This window comes from Scyliorhinus canicula, chromosome 11, assembly GCF_902713615.1.
Source record: "Scyliorhinus canicula chromosome 11, sScyCan1.1, whole genome shotgun sequence".
NCBI classification, from domain to species: Eukaryota; Metazoa; Chordata; class Chondrichthyes; order Carcharhiniformes; family Scyliorhinidae; genus Scyliorhinus; species Scyliorhinus canicula.
The window spans coordinates 136,926,056-136,946,138 of NC_052156.1; the positions used below are offsets into that span (position 1 = coordinate 136,926,056).

Consider the following 20,083-nt stretch of genomic DNA (forward strand, 5'->3'; position numbering starts at 1 on the left):
AAGAATGGTCACTTAGCCAAGATACTGGGAAAATATGAGGGGAGGAGAGTAAAATGTAAAAGGGGAGGACGGGTATGAACATCATTGATTTGCAAATTACATAACATGCTTTTTTTATACCATGCATATTAACATAACCCTACTTCAAGTTTGTGTTTCTTATGAAATGTATAATTGGAGGATTGTTCAGTGGCTGTTATTACAGAGCCACTCTTAGTAACAAGCACCAAAGTCCCCACCCAGAGTATTTTGTGTCCTTGTCTCCTGCTAGGTCTGATTCTGAGAGTATAACTGTGTCAGGCAGTTGCTCGACTAATCCATTGGTCATATTAGGTAATTATGGCAGGTTTCCTGAAATACATCAGTGAACCAGTTGTGTTTGTACAACAATTCAACAACTTTGTCCAATGTAATTCGAATTTCCAAGCAGCCATGGTGGGATTTGAACCCTTGTTTACTGAAGTCCAAGCATAATCCCTACACGCCTATACTTTTGTTTGGAAATGCTTAAGTCTTGTACTGCAATGCCACTGACATTTGAGCATCTTTTTGTAACTTCTCATTTAATATGTAGATTTTAACTCATCAACGCATTGCATTCTTTGAAGGAAAATCCTAAACTACCCAGAACTTGTTTATTAATTAAAATTGCATACCTTGGTATCCTGGCTCATGAGCTCCCTGTGGCATTGGATGGTGTGTAATACTGCAAGGTGCTAATCAGGAAATTCCAGGCTCAGGCACTTGTGTGCTGATTGGAAGATTTTAGGAAAATTGGATTATAAATGTATTGGGCAGTTTAAAGATTAAATGCCTGGGGTTAGAGTGTGTTTTATTGCATTGGCCATATTTTTAAAAAGCAGAGTTTTGTTAGGCTTGGGTAGTTTTAGCAGCCAGCATGTTAAATTGACCAAGCAATGTGTTTTTCAGTCTGAACTAATGCCTAGTGGTTTGTCTGGACAAGTCTCTCGGGAGTTAAAGTGCTTTGCAGCCTGCAGAGGTGGCTTTGGGAGATGCTGGCTGGAGCCAAGGAATGGAGAGAGAGATTTTGAGAAGCTATGGAGGAAGGCAGATTTGGAGGAAGCTGTGGTGAGAGAGACAGGGCTTTGGAGAAAAGGTTTTTGGAAGTGAAGTCTGATCTGGCAACCCTTGTGTTTTTTGGACCACATATAAAGGCAGTTTTCTTTTCCAGGAGTAATATTTTAAAAGCAGAGCAAAGAGGCTGAAACAACTGAGTTGAAGCAGCTATTTGAAGGTATTCAGCCAGAGTCTGAAAGGGTTCAAACAAGATCCAGACTCTATTCAGTACCACAAATAATACTCTGTGCCCTGCTAATTTTAAACTGGATTAAGAGCTGTATATTTCTTGTTGTTTGATGGGAAATGTTATAATTCTGTTAAGGGTTAATTGTTCTTTTTTGGCTGCAATGTTAAAAGTTTAATATTGTATTTATAATAAAGCTTTTATTTTAGAAATACCAAAGCCTGAGTTTTTTCATGCAATCACTCCTGGAGCTAATTATTCTTTTAGTCTTAAAATAAACTAAAATATTGGGATTTTGGTTCAGTATCCTATCCATGGTTTGGGTCTGGTCTGGGGTCATAATACGTGCTTATGCTCAACTATGTAATTACAGCCAGTTGACAAGTCCACTCTGTCCCTGTGCTTGAGTCGCAAGGAGCTAGTAAGATCACCGTCCAGTAACCTCTCGTGTAGTATGTGTGTGAAGATGTTAAGTAAAGGCAGAATAAAGCTCAGGAATGAAACCTTTATGCTTGAATAATTTCCTGAGATACACTGTTCATGCAAATATATGAATAATGCTCATTTGGGTGAGGACTATCAGGACCTATAGGACAGTAACTATTATCACATTTATGAGGTGAAGGAAAAATGGTCAGAAAGATGTATTTGTGCATGTCTTAAGTTATTTCCTTTCATTGCTAAGATAGCTGAAACTTTCTTTAATTGCTGAAACTATTTTCAAAATATTTCTTCCACCATTTCGGGTTTCTTCCACCTCCCAAACACTTGTTGTGGTTGTGTGGATATAGGTGAGGGGGAAATGATTTGCTGTATTGTCACCATGAATCTTGTGTGAATACCCATCACAGCAAGACTGATTCTGGTGATGCTCTCTCCCTATTGTTGAATATGAGGTCTGCAAATCACATTCTGAAAATCTAAAAGTTGGCATTCATTTCAAGATGTAACTGATTTAATTTCAGTCCTCATGACCGAGGAATATTGGGGCGGAAAAAATGGAACTTGTCTGACAATATTCAGGGCATTGTTCTTCTTTTAGTCATATTTTTGATCAACTTTGGTATCTGACATGCATGAAAACCCATCACTTAAAGTCTCCGAACCAAGCTAATGAGAAATTCAGACAGGTAGAATTTGTGTTTGCTCAAGATGGAATGCACAAACATTACATTGAGAAACACCCGCTTAACTGTGTCCAAAGAAAATAGAAGCAGGTTGACAAGAGTCTACGTTTATAAACCTCAAATATGCACAGAGTAGAGCTAAAATGGCAAAATTCCATAAGAAAGTACCGCTTTCTACCCACTGCTTGTTGAGGTAGGACAACCCTACCATTGGGTGCTGGTAGACTATCTGAAGGAAGAAATATATAGCATCGTTAATGACTTTAAAATGTCCCAAAAGAGGGCAGCATGGTGGCGCAGTGGGTTAGCCCTATTGCCTCATGGCTCCGAGGTCCCAGGTTCGATCCCAGCTCTGGGTCACTGTCCGTGTGGAGTTTGCACATTCACCCCGTGTTTGCATGGGTTTCGCCCCCACAACTCAAAGATGTGCAGGCTAGGTGGATTAGCCACAATAATTGCCCCTTAATTGGAAAAAATGAATTGGGTATTCTAAATTTTTTTAAAAAAAATGTCCCAAAAGTGGGTGGCAAAGGGAATAATCGGCCTCAAATCCTCTCATGTTAAAAGGAGACACATGCGATAACTTTGGACATTTCCACATACTTCAAAAAAGTAAGCAATGTCCATTGAAACAGATTTATTGTTAAGTTCTAAAGTTGAATCTTTTTTTTTGTGGTTTAGTATAATTTGCAGCACAAACCAAAGCTGCTGATGAGATGTTCAGACACAGCAACACAACCTGAGATATTTTGACAAAGTTTATTCACGATCTTTCATCTTAAAACAAAAGTGAACTGAAATAACAATTGTTGTTTAGGGAGTAACTCTTGCTGGACCATCTTGCGTTTGTGACAATTTCCTAAGGAAATATTCTGGCGTGGGTGGAGTTTCCGTCCCTTGAACTAGTATTGGAATGGTGTAATAAACATAATAAGGCTGAGTTTTGTGCCAGCTGTGCGTACCAAAATCGAGAGTTGGATACTGAGTGAGAATATCAGCACCTCAAGCTACCTTAACATTTGATTCACTGTGGGTGATGGGTAAACTTTTCAAGAAATACCTATTCTGTTCCGTGAGGTCAACACATGCATTTTTTTGCCTCAAGAAAATGACAGATTTGTATTTGTATAGCATCTTTCACAACCTCGGGGAGTCCCAAAGCTAACTGGCTTTACAGCCAATGTACAGCTTACGTAGCACTTGCATTCTATAGCACCCATCTATTGGTTTATTTATCACTCTGTTATGCTCATCCATGCCATATGGACTACTTTATTTACTGTTGATGTTAAAGATAATAGAATAAATTGTTGTAACCTTGAGTGCAAAAAATAAAACATTGGACCTGAGCCTTGAAGTTTATTCCCTGTAGATATTTTAGGATTCTGTTTAAGACTACATCAAATTTACCCTTTATGGTTCAAAAGTTTTGATTGATGGATGATATTCTCAGTACCTGAGCAGCATAAAATATTTGTGGTGCTTAGTCTTCACATCCTCAGAAGACATGAGACTAGAATTTCTGGCATATGGAAAGGAGAGAGAGGAAGAGGTTGGGGTTTGTATGGATGGGAAGTATAGAGTGTGATCTCAGTGGGAGAGGGTTATAATTTGAGGTTTTTTTTTATTCGTCCATGGGATGTGGGGATCGCTGACTCGGCCAACATTTTTTGCCCATCCCTGAGAGCATTGAAGAGGCAACCACTTTGCTGTGGGTCTGGAGTCACATGTAGGCCAGACCAGGTAAAGATGACAGATTTCCTTCCCTAAAGGACACTAGTGAATCAGATGGGTTTTTACAACAATTGACAATTGTTGTTATTAGACTTTTGATTCCAGATTTTTTTACTGAATTCAAATTCCATCATCTGCCCTGGTGGGATTCGAACCCATGTCCCCATAGCATTACGTGAGTCTCTGGATTACAAGTCCAGTGACAATACCACTACACCATTGCCTCCATAAAACCATATCTGACGAGTTTGTACTCACATTGCCCAATGATTTCAGTTTTTGTTAATTAGGCAGTAATCCCAGAGAGATAAATTACTTTTAAAAAGGATGATCCTCTGCTCCCGAAGGTGCAGTTCTCAAATTTTAAGACACGGTTCTCTTTGGTTGTTTTTGGACATAGGGTGTCCTCTGGTGGTGCAGCCTGCTGCCCTGATTTTTGCTTCCTTATTGTTAATACTTAACATACAACAGTGACAAAGTGTTACAATTGTGCTACCGAGTGGCTAACGTACAATTGACTTAATGCATTCCAGTGCAGTAATACAGGTGGTTAGCAGGAATAGTGATAATCTTCAATATTTTAATGTTTTAGCCTACGGTGGTATCTCTGCAATAGAGTTTGTAGTTTACTAAAATTCTGTCAATACTGCTGTTTCAGCAAAGTTTTAATGCTACCACCATAAGTTCAGAAGGCTAGTTATGTACTGGATGAGTATCTGCATGAATACTGGGTAATGTATAGCACAGCTCACAAGGAAACAATTGAAAAGTTACGGTAAATAACTAGATGACATCCCTGAGGAAATTGTTGAAGTATGCTCCCACTGGTTTGCTAGATAATGGGTTGGATTTTGTGGTACAAATCACAGTAAATCTAACAGAAATCACTGTTATTCATGTAAATAAGACAGCAACTTCCAGCGATTCCGCATGCAGTTAAATGCAAAAATCGGGAAGTTGCTGTCTGAGATGCCCTTCTCTTCCAGAAGGTGCGCGAGAGTGGGATCTCACCAAGAAACTTGGCATTGAAATACCCAGAATGGCACAATTGGTTCAGGAGCTGCACAGTTGTTTGACCTGTTCGCATAGGTCCTAGATGCCCAGTGGAGGGTGCTGCACATTTTCCAATAGTTGGCTGAGAAGGAATGCCCAGTGCAACAGCCGGTCTTTGGGCAAGTACAAGTATAATGAACAACACCCAATGGATTTAAACTGTTAATTTCACAGTCATGTAAAATGCAGTTATTAAAATATTAAATGAATGTCCGTTATTAGCTAGACTAACGAAAAGTGAATTAATTTACCCACATGATTGGCCAATGCTGTGGACTACTAGCACATGAAACTTTTAAGAGGTCAGTTTGTCAACTAATCCTAAGCAAGGATTTGAAAAATGCAGCCATTGATAATGACTTCAAATTAGTGTTCCAACAGAGTTATAATGGAATTGAGAATAGATTACTCAGTTTTCAATACTCTTGCACGCTTGTCATAATTCTAACACTCAACCAATGTTAACAACATTTCTATATTTTGCTTACAGCACTTAAGAGAATGCTGATTAAAGACATAATACACCATATAAGAGAGAGTATGCAAGAAACTGAAGACCATGCAGGTAGGACTGACTTTGCTTTCAAAACAACAACAACTTGAATTTGTATAGCACCATGACAAGGTCGGTATAAGGACAAGGCTGCTTTTGCTGCTTCCCCTTCCAATTTATCATCGGAAGGACCTTTCAGACGACAGGCACAAAGTGTTGCAGAATTTTAAAAAAATATCACAACACTGAAGTGATTCCCAGGAAATGATGGTGTAAAGTTTCAGTTCAACCTTCGAAGAGAGAAAGTTACACTATGGACATAAAATTAAAGTATTGTACATTTTTGTTTTTAAAACATTGAAATGAGAAATAACAATTAACGTTTTGAGAGCTGCTTATTCCACAAATATATACTACTTCTGTCTTGGTCCATAGCTATGGTTCCAGTGTTACACTGCAGTTTCTTTAGATTCCGGTACTCCACCTGATGGTTTAAAGTTAGTCACTTCTTTATACGTATGACCTAGGGAGAAAAGAAATGAATTTATTTCCTTGCAATATTCCATCTTTTACACAAATTTCAGTTCCCTTTGTCTCTAGTGCCTTTTTCAAGATTTATCTATAAATAACTCAGTCAGGCTCTCTCTCTCTAAAGGACGCACTGTACCCCTAAAAAAGATACCCTCATTTATATTGTCATTGGAAGTCTTTTGGTGATAACAAGAGGCAGGATGTACATGAGGGAGAGTGGGGGCCAAAGGTAAACCACTGGCCGAACCTCTGGGCCAACTGTAAAATTCCAATTGCTATTTGAACTGAAACTGGCTGCATTTAGCTGGAAAATGCTGGAAGGTTGGTGCAGATACGATGGACCGAATGGCCTCCTTCTGCACTGTCGAGATTCTATGACAGTGATACAGAATCCAACATTTTCTAATTTTTCAATGTACTGTCAAACAATCCTGAGCTCCCTAGATTAGATACATATTAAAGCTGTAACACAGTCTTAGTTCTAAACTTACTGTTTGATTTAGCTCAGATATAAGTAGATTCACCAGTTGAGGTTTTCCAGATCCTATACCAGATACCCTGTACATCCTGAGGATTGTACATTTACATCAAATTGTGTGCAGTTTGTATTCTGGGCACGTGCTGAGTAATAATTGTGCTGAGAATGGCAGAAATGATGGTACTTGGGAGCCTTACATTTGGCAGACAGGAAAGAATATCATCCTTTAACTTTGAATCCAATTTGAACATGAATTAGATGGTAAAACAGAAAATACTGGACAATCTCAGCAGGTCTTGCAGCATCTGTGGAGGGAGAAGGAAGCTAATGTTTTTAGTCTGGGTGACTCTTTGTCATCCAGTCATCCAACAAGTCATGCAGACTCAAAACGTTAGCCCCCTTCTCTCTCCACAGATGCTGTCAGACCTGCTGAGACTGTCCAGTATCTTCTGTTTTTTGTTTCTGATTCCAGCATCCACAGTAATTTGCTTTTATGTTAGTGTAAATGAACCCGTGTTCAGTTGGATAAGAACTACAGGGACTGGCGATAGCAGTTCCAGTCAACAATTCGCAAGAACTGACATGCCAATTTCCAGTGTTCTCATGCTTCTTTTTCAACTGAAAGTCCCTCTGAACTGTTTCCTTGTTTTCTTTTAAAACCCCATCTTCCATTCTCTATGAAAGCTCTGTTCTTTGTTGACTTGGAGAAGCTGCACTCCCATTTGCGTTTTCTTGAACTCCAATGCTGTGAGGCAGAGTGACAACAGGATGGTGAATAGCGAGAGTAAAAATGTGAAGGAAAGTGAGAGATGCAAACAGAATGGAGGGAAAATGTATGCGATAAAAGCATATGAAGGAGTGAGAGTGAAACCATGAATGGGCACAGGAGATGGAGTAACTGAAGTGAAGGAGTGGTAAACAGAAGAGACAGATCTTTTGCAGACTTATCGCTATCAATATATTTATTTAATGAGGTGTGAAAAGTTGTGAGCTTTTGTAGTGAAACAGATTGTGAACAACTGAATTGTGTAGTTCCGTTCAAATTTATTTAAAGAGGGGCAACTGGCTGAAATAAAGCCAAGTGCCTGGTGTGTGATTATGTGTGAGGCACTGAGTGAGCATATCATGTTAATGGATGAGTCTTTGATAGCTCAGCCACCATTTTACATAGAATGTACAGCACAAAAAAACAAACCTTTTCAACCAACGTTGCCAGTATTTGTTCTCCATATGGGTCTTCCACTCTGTCGTGTTAGCTACACTGGTCTAACATTGGCTGCAACTGGATGCAGCTTAGATCGGAAAGATACTCCAGACCTTGAAGTTAGTTCAATCAGATTTATTGAACTAATAGCACAATTAGCACAGTTCCCTGAGAGTTCAACTCTCTGCTAACTTAAGTGTGGTTACTCTGTCTGACTGAACCAGACTAGCTCTTAGCCACATGGTGGAGGTGTGAGATTGTAACAACACCCTTGACTGACTCTCTAGATGTTCATCAGTGGAAAGAGGCAGAGTGTGAGTGCCTCGTGTCTTTTATAGTCAGATCCCACCCCTGAGTGTCCTGCCTGCTTATTGGTCATGTCCTGTTCCCTGTGTCCATTAGCTGCTTGTGTGCATATCATTGTGTGTGTGTCTGCATATCATGACACACTTCACTTCATCAAACCCAATTAGCATATCCTTCTACACCTTTCACCCTTTTGTGTTCATCTAGCTTCCTGTTAAATTCATCTGCTTTATTTGCTTCAAAATGAGAGTCACCATAATCCCCAAAACCATTTTCTTGTGAAAATAAAGTCCACATTCTAAAACGGATGACAACTTTTTCTCTGAATTCCCTATTGGATTTGTCAGTTTTACTTGCTTTAAAATGAAAGTCACCATAATCCCCAAAACCATAGGCTGACTGGTGGTGATTTAACCCGAGGGTCACCACACTTTGGGCGAGGGGCAAGGTTGAGAAAGTGGAACTTTGATGGATAACCTCAGCCAATTGAACCTACAATGTTGGCATCGCTCCGTATCACAAGCCAGTCAACTGAGCTAACCGCCTTCAACTGCTCTTGTGAAAATAAAGTCCACATTATAAAATGGATGACAACGTTTTCTCTGTATTCCCTATTGGATTTATCAGTGACTCTCCTATTCTTATGGTATCCAGTTTAAGTTTAAACACTTGCCCTATCTACATTTATCTTGTTAAGCTCTGCCATAATTTTAAAGACTTCTATTAGTTTGCCCCTTAACCTTAATCTTTCTGATAGATATAGATTCTTGGTTCATCCTTACGAATCATTAAATCTTTTTTGCACCTTCTCCGATGTCAGGGACGAGCTAGGGTCTGATTTTAACTCACTCAAAACTCACTTATTTAGACAGGGTTCAGATCAGAACCCGAATTGGGCATTGTATTATAAATGTGGACAAACCAAGATTGTATATACATTATCGTAATTTCCCTGCTTTTCAATTCTATCCCTCCAGCAATAAACACCAGTGCTTTGCTTTGTTGTTGACTCTGAATGCCCTCTGAAATGAGCCCCAGCAGCAGGGATGGGCAATAGGGTGATCTCATGTGACCCCACAAGTTGAGAACAATTTTTTTAAAAAGTATTAGAAGTGCTTACTTTTCCATTCTTCAATAGTGCAATCTATGTTATCAAAACTATCGTCATATGGCGTCGCCACGGTTTCTTCCTCAGGATCCCGGTATTGTTCAAAGTATGAATGAGCCAAGGCCTCTGCAGCTGTGATTCGTTTTTCAGCATCGAGTACAAGCATTTTTTCCATTAGGTTCACAGCTGTTTTCAGCAAAATAAAAGTCAGCAACATAAGATTATTAAACATATTAAATTCTAAGTTTGAAAGAATGATTATGTACACATTACATAAACTGGTACGATACTCTTCAATGTAGATCAAGCTGCTTCACAGAAGTGAAAAAATTCTTGGACTTGTACAGTGGGCCGTTCATACTGGCGGGATCTTTCAGTCCTGCCGACAGCGCACCCCCGTCGTGCGTTTCCCTGTGGCGTTCAACAGGTAGCCCCGTTGACAATGGCGGGGCCAGAAGATCCCAGCGTTGGCCAATGGCAGATTGCCTCCCACCACTGTGGAATGCACTCAGTAAATCCCGCCCAACTGTCTTTCACAATGTCCCAAAGCACTGAACAGCCAATAAAGTATTTCTGAAGTGTAGTCACTATTGTACTGTTACACGGAGCACCCAACGTGTGCACAGATAGCTCCCACAAACAGCAACGTGACCATGACACGATATTTGATATTTATTGAGGCCCTGGCTACACTTGTCCGAAAAAGTGCCATGGGGTCTTTCATATCTATTTGGAAAGGGTCTCCATTTAAAAAAAAAAAAATGGCACCTCTGGCTGCATTGCACAGAGTGCCAGCCCAGATCTTTGCTGAGTGGGACCTGATCTAACAACAACTGAGAGGCATGAGTGAGAGCACCTTAGCGATGGCTGACACTGCCGTAGAGAAGAGACACAGAAAAACTCCCATGGTTAATCACAGAAAAGAGAAAGAATACAGCCATAGTCATAATTAAGCAGCTTGTGTCACTCATAACATTAAATGTAACGTCTCTTAATACAGCATTAAAGCAATTCACTGATTGGGTTATCAAAGCAAACACAGACGGGCACCATTATCTGTCAGCTTTAATTTAATACTGACAAAATGGCAATAATGTACAAACTGATTGGATGAATGCAAATTTTAGTATTGCTGATGTAAGGTGAAAATATGAATAGCAGCATCTTGGGATGCAAATTAAATCTGACTTCAGATTAACACCCTCACCAACATCAACAAGGCAATGTCCAAACCCATAAGCTTGAGCTGGAATTGGTTGGCATAATTGGTTTGAACGCTTGTAGTTGCAATCAGTAACAAGTGTTTGAGGTATCACATCCACAAACATGCCATGCCCGCTCATTGCCTCACAAATATCCTTGGAGAGAGGTCAGCCAATCGGTGATGAGCTAAGCAGGTTTTAATGCTGAGTCTGCAGTTCAAAGGAAAATATCGCAAGCATTTCACCTTCTTCAATTTCCCATTTAGACATTCATCTGTTTATAATAAGTTTAGGAGCAGAATTAGGCTATTTGGCCTATCGAGTCTGTTCCACCATTCAATCATGGCTGATCTCATCCTGGCCGTAACTTCACAACCCATTACCAATTAAAAATCTGTCTAACTCCTCCTTATAAATTTACTCACTTTCCCAGAATCTACCGCATTCTGGGGTAGCGAATTTCACAGATTCACAATCCTTTGGGAGAAGTAGTTTCTCCTCAACTCTATTTTAAATTTGATACCTCTTATCCTAAGACTGTTGCTATATTTATCTGGTTATAAATACAGCGGTCAATATGGTCACCTTCCTTGATCTTAATTATGTTTGCTCTAGAGTCGCCAGGTATCTTTTGATACCGCCACAAGGTTCAAACCCGAATACTGATCAAAGAACCAATGCACCAGTTAGTTCAAAGTCAATACTATTTATTTACACGCACAGTAATATCCACTCACGCACAAAATACCACAAACTAAATTATCTCTAATGCTAACGCCTATACTTAACTTCGGGTGTCCACTCAGTCAGAGGAACAATGGCCGTTGTTCGGATCTGAGGCTGTTGGGTTCGAAGATGTAACAGGAGAACAGCTAAGGTCATCCATCTGATGGCAAGCGTTGACCTTGGACTTACTTGCTTCTGGTGCAGCTGGTGGACGGGTGTCTCCACTTCGAGAGCCGGGTCCAAGAGAGCGATTCTTTCTTGGAGGCTTCATCTTATACCTGAAGGGGCTTTGCGTGCTTTTGGGTGGGCCTTGAACTTGGCCCCAATGAATTGGGCTGCATCTTGATCACTCGTATTGATCTTGACCAATAAAGGGGTGGGTGCCCTGATGGCTGGGCGTGTCTTTGGTGGCCGTTGGCCTTGCTTTGTTTGTGTCTTTCTGGCGCCGGGGTGTCTGCAATAGTATCGGTTACTTGAGTGTCTTTCCTTTGTTCCCGGAGATGGGCCATCAATATGTTAATTGCCTTACAGTTTCAGTCTCGTCTGGGAGTTGCCTTCTCAATATGCATCCAGGCTCCTGCCTGCTTGCTATCCTGACATTGTCCATATTTCCCTACAGTCATTGCAATCATCCATTTTGTATTCTGGAAGTAGCCATCCCAGATGGCTACAAGACTATGACCTTTCGTTTTAGAATGCCTCACAAGAGGAAGCATCCGCTCCACGTCTACTTTATCCATACCTTTTAAGATCTTGTATACCTCAATTTGATCTCCCCTCATTCTTCTAAACTCCAGAGAGTATAAGCCCAAACTGTTCAATCAAATCTCTCATTATGCTAGAACATGGGATCGTAGTAACATAGGAGGAGTAGGCCATTCGGCCCATTGAGCCAGCTCTGCCCTTCAATGAGATCATGGCTGATCATCTATTTCAATGCCATTTGTCTGTGCTATCCTCATATCCCTTGATGTCATTCGTATCCTAGAATCTATAGATTTCTGTCTTGAACATGCTCAAGAATTCAGCTTCCACAACCTTCTGGGATAGAAAATCCCAAAGATTCACCACCCTCTGAGTGCAGAAATTCCTTCTCATCTCAGTCTTAAATGGCCTGTCTCTTATACTTAACAGCCAGGGGAAGCATCCTGTCTACATATAAACTGCCATGCCCTGTAAGAAATGTCTAAGTTTCAATGAGATCACCTCTCATTTCACAATGATGCTTTTTTTAGTTTGTTTTCTATGACAGCCAGCACCTGGTATTTATATGACTAATTTAGGTTGCCTTATCTCTGTGGCAGAGGCAGGCTGACAAATCTTGGGTGTATGTTTGTACCTGTGCTAAGGGAGTTTTTTTTAGTAACTTAAACAAAATGAGTAATGGAAATTGTCTAAAGAAATGGAAGTATCAAGGGGTCTTTAAGCCTGCTTCGACCTTTGACTGCTCAGATAACCAAGGAAGGAAGGACTTCAATTACCACACCTGACTAACATTTAATTGCTACACTGACTGAAGAATTAATTGGCTATAATCCTTCTAACTCCTTCACTAGAACTCATCAACCTATAGAGGTGTTTCTTACCTGCTTGATTTGCATTTGCAAACAGAGCTTTAAAGTCTTTTTTTGGAACTCTTTGTAAACTTTTGATGTAATTTTTAGCCTGTAGAAAACAAAAATATCACCTGCTAGTTACAGAACACAAATTTTACTGGCAGCGTGTGAGAATTTAATAGTTAATGAATGGCTCCCCAACTATTTAATTTCATATTGTTCCAAGATCTCAATGAACAGCTGATGCCATTTTGCTTTGGAACTAAGCAAATATAATTTTATAACAACATATCAAAAATCCTAAATTTTTATTGGGAAATATGATAAAAAATGTTTTTACATGTTGTAAGTTAAATTGCTAAATAATTGATTTGACATTTTGAAAATTGGAAATATCATTAATGCCTTAAAAATACCTATTCAATTTCAATTGGAAACATTCTTTTATTAAAACATACACATCTCTTTACTATTTCCATTAAAGTCAAGTCAACCGTCGTTATGGCATTCCTCTGTTCAATTCTGTAATTAAAAGCGGGATTTATTGTTGTTCAGTTTCTTGAAGCTATTTTCAAGCTACCAATGAAGTCCCTGATTACCGAATGTGAAAGTCCCATAATGCACAGTCACATGATTAATGCTTGCTTGCATAGAAAGAAAGATCTTGCATCATGGTCAACCTCCGGATGCTCCAAGCTGATTCACAAGCAACAAAGTGCTTCTGGAATGTAGTCAGCCAATTTATACATGGCTGTGTCCCACAAACAGCAATACGATAGATGAGCAGACAATTGGCTTTTTGGCATGTTGGTTGAGAGATTAATATTAGCAAGAAACCTAGAGAATCTTTCTTTGAATCAAGTCAAGGTACCTTTTACGTCCACCTGATAGGGCAGATGGGGCCTCAGTTTAAATGCCTCATTTTAAAGTCAGCACCTCCAGCAGTGTGCCACACCCTCAATACTACAATGAAATGTCAGCAGGGACTAGCAGCACAATTCCCACAGAGGAACTCTCAATCTTCTCCCTCCGACAAGAATGTTATGATTGAAGCAAGGCTGGCATCTAATTGTTAATGTTGTTCATTTCTTCTCTAGTTAAAAATAATTTCAAAGAAGCCATTATTTTGTACATTTCATAATTGTGCTTTTCATCATCGTTTTTAACTGTGCATATTACTCATCTGAAACCCCCGTAGCATTTTGACTATCAACCCTCACTGTTGCTGCAGTTTAGAAGAATTATTAATAAAATAACTACGCATATCTGAATCCTAACTTCTGTTTAGTACTCCCATCATTTTAGAAGAAACATTCACTTTTACCATTTACATTTTGAGGGAATGCAGCTTTTTGAATGTGTCAATTGAAATTGCCATATTTAAAATGCTATATTTTGACAAAATGCAGTGGCATCACTAAAAAATGCAACTTCTAGACTGCAGCATTTTCTAGATTGCATAACTTCCTGTAATAAATAGAAGACGTAAAGAAATTGATTCAGTCTCAGTTTTTAAAAATAGATCCATCAGAAGTTCAGCTCTTATATAGTCCTTATTTAGCTTGCGGTTGATATGCATCTGTTGTTATGGTAATCCTTCTCTGGAACTGAACCTTTTTTTTGCAGCAGTCAGGAAGAGCGCTAAATCTAATTTGCATCTCATTGAGCATCATGACCCAAACATGAAGTATACCATGAACTGATATTTACACAAATAATTAGATGTCATACAATCCACATCTTAAAAATGACCCTATGCAACATTTGACTGATTTTACCTTCAAACATTGTTAGAAAAGTATATCATCAACTACAATTATCAAAGTAATAAAAAGCAAATACTTGCATTTATATAGAGCCTTTCACAACCACTGGTACTTCTGAAGCGTAGTCATTGTAATGTAGGAAACATTGAAGCAAATAAGTGCACAGCTAGCTCTCGCAACCAATGCGATAATGACTAGATGGTCTGTGTTTGCAATGATGATTGCGGGATAAATATTGGTTAAGACACTGGGGATACCTCCCCTGTTCTTCTTGAAAATAGTGGGATCATTTACTTTGCCTGAGAAGGCACTTGGGGGGGCCCCCATTTGCCATCCCATTCATGACATAGCACTCTAATGATGCAGCACTCTTCGTACTGCACTGGAGTGCCAGTCCTAATTTTTGTTATGCTCAAACTTTGGATTGGGACTTGAATGGACCCACAACCTTCTGCCTCAGAAGTGAGAATGCTACCAACTGTGCCACTGCTGACATGATCCTCAAACAATTTGCGCAAGAAAATTAACTCATTGCCATTTAAGCATACTTTGGAGTGAATGGGCCCTGATTTTAATTCACTGAAAACCCATTCACATAGTCAGAATTAAAACTGAGCCTGTTTTCACAGCAATGATCTTTTTCCTATGATTGAGGTTTCGTGTAAGGCTGGAAAATGGAGTTGAGGTGCACAGCACCTATAATCTAAATGAAGGCTTGATGGATTGATTGGCCTACTCGTGCTCTTAATGCTCCAGTGGTATCTGCTGGTGAAGTGTGTTTAGAACTGCTTTTTGTCATTTCTGAGTAAATGTTGTGGATATTTTAAAATTAATGCTGGTTTGACATGGACTGAATAATGTACTGGGCTGAGAACCACCAAAAGGCACTGCATTGGTCTAAAGATCATATCAGAGAAACTACTAAACAATTAAAATGTCATTTTTGTCACTTTTTAAGAGGTTTAAACTATTCTTCTCACCTCTTGACTTTGCAGCTTCTGAACAAAGTCTTGTGTGGGCGTACCTGTTATTTTCATGATTTCTGTCAATTGATCTAGATCTATAAATCGCATGTCAAGGATCATGTTCGATGAACCATATCGCCGGGGGGGGGAGCAAAATCCCTTACCTGCAATTAAGTTAATTAAATACGGTACCCCTCTGTGTTGCCACACATCAATAAGAGGAATTATCACCTGAGAAAAACAGACACATTCAATTGAGAGTACAATGAGTCAAAGAAAGATTTTCACTTAAGTAGTGCCTTGTATAACCACAGAAAGCCCCATAATGCCTTCCAGCCAATGAAATAGTTTTGAAGTATAGTCACTGTTGCAATATCGGAATTGTGGCAACTGATTGGTGCACAGCAAGCTCCCACAAACAGAAATGTCATAATGACCAGATAATCTGTTTTTATGTGCTGCCGATGAAAGAATAAATATTGTCCAGGACACCAGGGATGATTCCTCTACTCTTCTAGATGGCTTCTCCATAGAAATGACAATGCCGTTTCCACCAATTTCCAATCATTTGCCCGAATGTCAGAAAAGGAACAATGGAAACGTGAGACACCATTATTGTTGGATTTCCTTGGACCCTCTGCAAAAGTTATGGCAGACAAATGGGAGTACTTTTATGAAAATTCACCCCAGAGTTTATTAAGGGAACGGCGCTGTGGTGGCTTGAGACAATACATACCCAGTCACAACACAGAGGATTTATTATCTGTAGGCAAAGGCAACTATATACAGGCACAGAGAAATGCTAGTTAAGACTTGACTCTCCGGCTCCAGTCTCCACACTGCTCCCAGGGCCCCCGCGCTTTCTCTCTATTGGTCAGGGTTTGTGCACTCCCACATGATTGGTCCCGAGTCATTCACATGGATCTCAAAGCCTGCCCCCTTAAAGGGGCCATGCTACCACAAGCATATTGGTCATGCCTCTCCGATACTGCCACGGGTGGTGTCTCTTATCAAGGCAAACATTTAAAACTAAAACAAATGAGCAATTCTTCCATGATAGAGGCAGGCAGGACTGTGGGCCAAATAAGAGTCTTGATTTTCCCAGTGCTGAAAATAACATACTGCTTAGCCGTTCATTGTCTGTTGGAGGCTGTTGTTAGATTCCAACTATAATTTACTCATTACATTACTGATCTACACAAGGTTCCCCATCAATTGCTTAAAAGCTCCAGCTATTTCTGAGATCTATTTAGATCTCCACCTTTTATTGATCAGCAGAGAAAATCTGTCAGAATTGCAAAGGATACGATCGATGCCTTTAAAAAGAGGTCGACTTGTAATCATCTCCGCCATGATGCAGCCAACGGACCAAATATCAACTATAAATGATAAATTATAGAAGGTCATTAATCATGTTGCGGTGAAATTGCTTTCATATAGTCAACAATGGAAACAATACTTTATTTGTTTTATGATTTAGGAGTTTAATAAATACAGAGGGCTTGCACTAACTAACATGGAGAGTTCAACCCAACTCTAGAGCGAGAGGTCTGATGGTTCAGAACTAGGACAAGAAAGAGTAAGTCTGACAGTTTAAAATCAGCCCAAAAGGGGAGAGGGAGATTGAAATCAGCTTGTGAGTCTGAGTTGACCACATTTGGAGAGATGAAATAATAAGTGATGTGGCAGAGAAACAGGTAAGTGATTCGTTGGTGATTACTTTGCTCAATTATACTTCAAAACTTTGGCACTTTTTAGTAATTGCATTCTTACAACTTTACTAACACCAATTTTATGAGTATTAGTGAAGTTTACTAGCAGTAATAAAGCTTATTGAGAGTAGTGGGGTTTATTAATTATAAATTAAGAAAAAGCTAAATTAATACTCAACTGAAATGACAGGGGAGGTGATGTGTTGAGACTGCAGAATGTGAGACCTTCTGGATGATAGTGTGATCCAGAAAACCTATGTCTGCAATAAGTGTCTGCTGCTGGAGGAACTGTGGCTCAAGTCATTGAACTGGAGGCCAAGCTGTGGGAACTGAGATACATCAGGGAGGGGGAATGTTACGTGGACACATTGTTCCAGGAGGCAGTCAGACCCTTTAGGTTTGGGTCTTCCGACTTGACCAATGGTCAGGGACAGAAAGGTGAGGGCATTCTAAAGGTAGAAGTAGACAAGCTTCTGCAATTGTCCAACACATCTGAGGTTCTTGCAATCTATGTGGATGAAAGTTGGGGCTGCGGATGGATGAGCGAACTGACCATAGGGCCATGGTACAGGATACCATTCAGGGGTGGGTGGGGGCGGGCATCGATAGGAAAGTAGTGGTAATAGCAGGCAGTATAGTCAGGGGGATAAATACAGTGCTCTGTCGCCAAGAGCAAAAATCCAGAAGGCTGTGTTGACTGCCCGGTCCCAGGGTTCAGGACATCTGCTCTGGATGTGGACTGGAACTTGCAGTGAAAGGGGAAGGATCCAGTGGTTGTGGTCCACGTAGGTACCAATGACATATGTAGAACTAACAAAGAGGTTCTGCTGAGGGAAAATGAACAGTTAAGGGCTAAATTAAAAAGCAGAATCTCAAAGATAATAAATTAAAAGTAAAGTTGCCATAGTCCCGGAAGACCATAGGCTGCTTCCCCCTTTGAGGACTGGTGGTGATTTAACCTGAGGATCACCACACCTCAGGAAAGGGGCGAGGTTAAGAAAGCGGGGCCTTCATGAATAACCTCAATCTCTGGATTATTACCTGAGGCACAAGCAAATTGACAGAGCGTAAACCACGTTAGAGACTCAAATGCTTGGCTCAAAGATTGGTTTGGGAGAAATGGGTTTTGGTTCACAATGGGATTTGATGGGGCACTGGCACCATCACTGGGGAAAATGAGAGCTGTGCAGTTTGGGATCACTGGACTAGTAACCCAGGGACCCATCTTTACCCAAACTGATTCTATACCCTGATTTCCAGAACTGAGGTAATTTGTTTATATGGTGCTAATGTCATTCTTAATTAGCAGAGTTACCGCTCCACCTCTTCCAAGTTTCCTGTCCCTCCCAAATGTCATGAATTCTTGAATATTCAGGTCACAATGTTTGTTATCTTGCAGCCATGTCTCTGTAATGGCTATCAGATCATACATATTTATTTCAATTTCTCAGACCAGCACATTCTAGAGTTAACCAGAGAACAGGCTATACTAGATCTAGCAATGTGCAATGAGATAGGATTAAGGGAAGGACACACCATCTGTGGCTAATTAAGAAATTTAAAGATAGTATCAAATTGAAAGAAAAAGTGTATAATTCCACAAAGGTGAGTGACAGGTCAGAAGATTGTTCAGAATATAAAGAATGATAAAGAATGACTGAAAGATTTATAAGGTGGGAGAAATTAGAGTATGAGAGAAAGCTAGCTGGAAACATAAATACAGATAGTAAGAGTTTCTATAGTTATTTGAAATGGAAAAGGATGAGTGTTGGTCCTGCAGGGAGAGAGCCTGGGGAATTAATACTGGGAAATAAGGAAATGGCGGTGGAATTGGACAGATACTTTGCCTCTGTCTTCAGTGTGGTGGATAGAAGTAACATCTCAGAAATAATTGTGAATGGGGGGGAGGGGGGGGGGGTGAAAGGGAGGGAGGAACTGAAAGCAATTACACCAGGGAAAGGGTAATGAAAACATTATTTGAACTAAAGGCTGACACATCACCAAATCCTGCTGGACTTCATAACAGGGTCTTAAAAGAAGTGACTGCTGAGATGGTAGATGTATTGGTTTAATTTCCCCAAATTCCCTAGATTCTGCAAAAGTCCCATTGGATTGGAAAGTTGCAAATGTGACTCTTCTATTTAAGAAAGGAAAGGAGGCAGGAAACTACTGGCCAGTTAGCTTAATGTCTGCCATAGGGAATATGCTGGAATTTATTATTAAGGAGGTTATAGAAGAGCACTTGTGAAAGGCAAAATGTATTTGATTAATTTATTTGAGTTCTTTGAGGAAATCACAAGAAATATGAATCATAGATCATAGAATTTACAGTGCAGAAGGAGGCCATTCGGCCTATCGAGTCTGCACCGGTTCTTGGAAAGAGCACCCTACCCAAGGTCAACATCTCCACCCTATCCCAATAACCCAGTAACCCCACCCAACATTAAGGGCAATTTTGGACACTAAGGGCAATTTATCATGGCCAATCCACCTAACCTGCACATCTTTGGACTGTGAATGAAGGAAACCTGGGGATGTGCTACACCTGGATTTCCAGAAGGCATTTGACAAGGTGCCATATCAAACATTACTACGTAAAATAAAAGCTCATGTGTTGGAGGTAACATATAAGCTGAGGATTAGTTAGTTAAAAGGAAACAGAGTAGGCATAATTGCCTGTATCCATTAGAGTTTTGAAAATTAAGAGGTGAAATATACAAGATCCTGATGACATGACAGAGTGGATGCTGAGAGGATGTTTCCCCTTGTTGAGAACTAGGGAAAACAGTTTAAAAATATGGGCTCTCCCATTTCAACACAGATGAGGAGAGTTATTTTCTTTGAGGGTTGAGAGTCTT

The 20,083-nt window shown here is 39.9% G+C and overlaps 1 protein-coding gene across 1 annotated transcript in view; it reads right to left on the minus strand.

Annotated features, from left to right (window-relative positions):
- Nucleotides 1-3,136: 3,136 nt before the first annotated feature.
- LOC119973410 (mitogen-activated protein kinase 12-like) overlaps nt 3,137-20,083 on the minus strand; it is a 75,694-nt gene continuing 58,747 nt past the window's right edge. Inside the window, exons 8-12 of the mRNA XM_038811470.1 lie at nt 16,821-16,892; nt 15,529-15,608; nt 12,813-12,891; nt 9,311-9,484; nt 3,137-6,194 (exon numbers count right to left, since the gene is read on the minus strand). Of these exons, the coding sequence (XP_038667398.1) occupies nt 6,121-6,194; nt 9,311-9,484; nt 12,813-12,891; nt 15,529-15,608; nt 16,821-16,892 (479 nt within the window). The 3' untranslated portion in view covers nt 3,137-6,120. The remainder of the gene's footprint in view (nt 6,195-9,310; nt 9,485-12,812; nt 12,892-15,528; nt 15,609-16,820; nt 16,893-20,083) is intronic.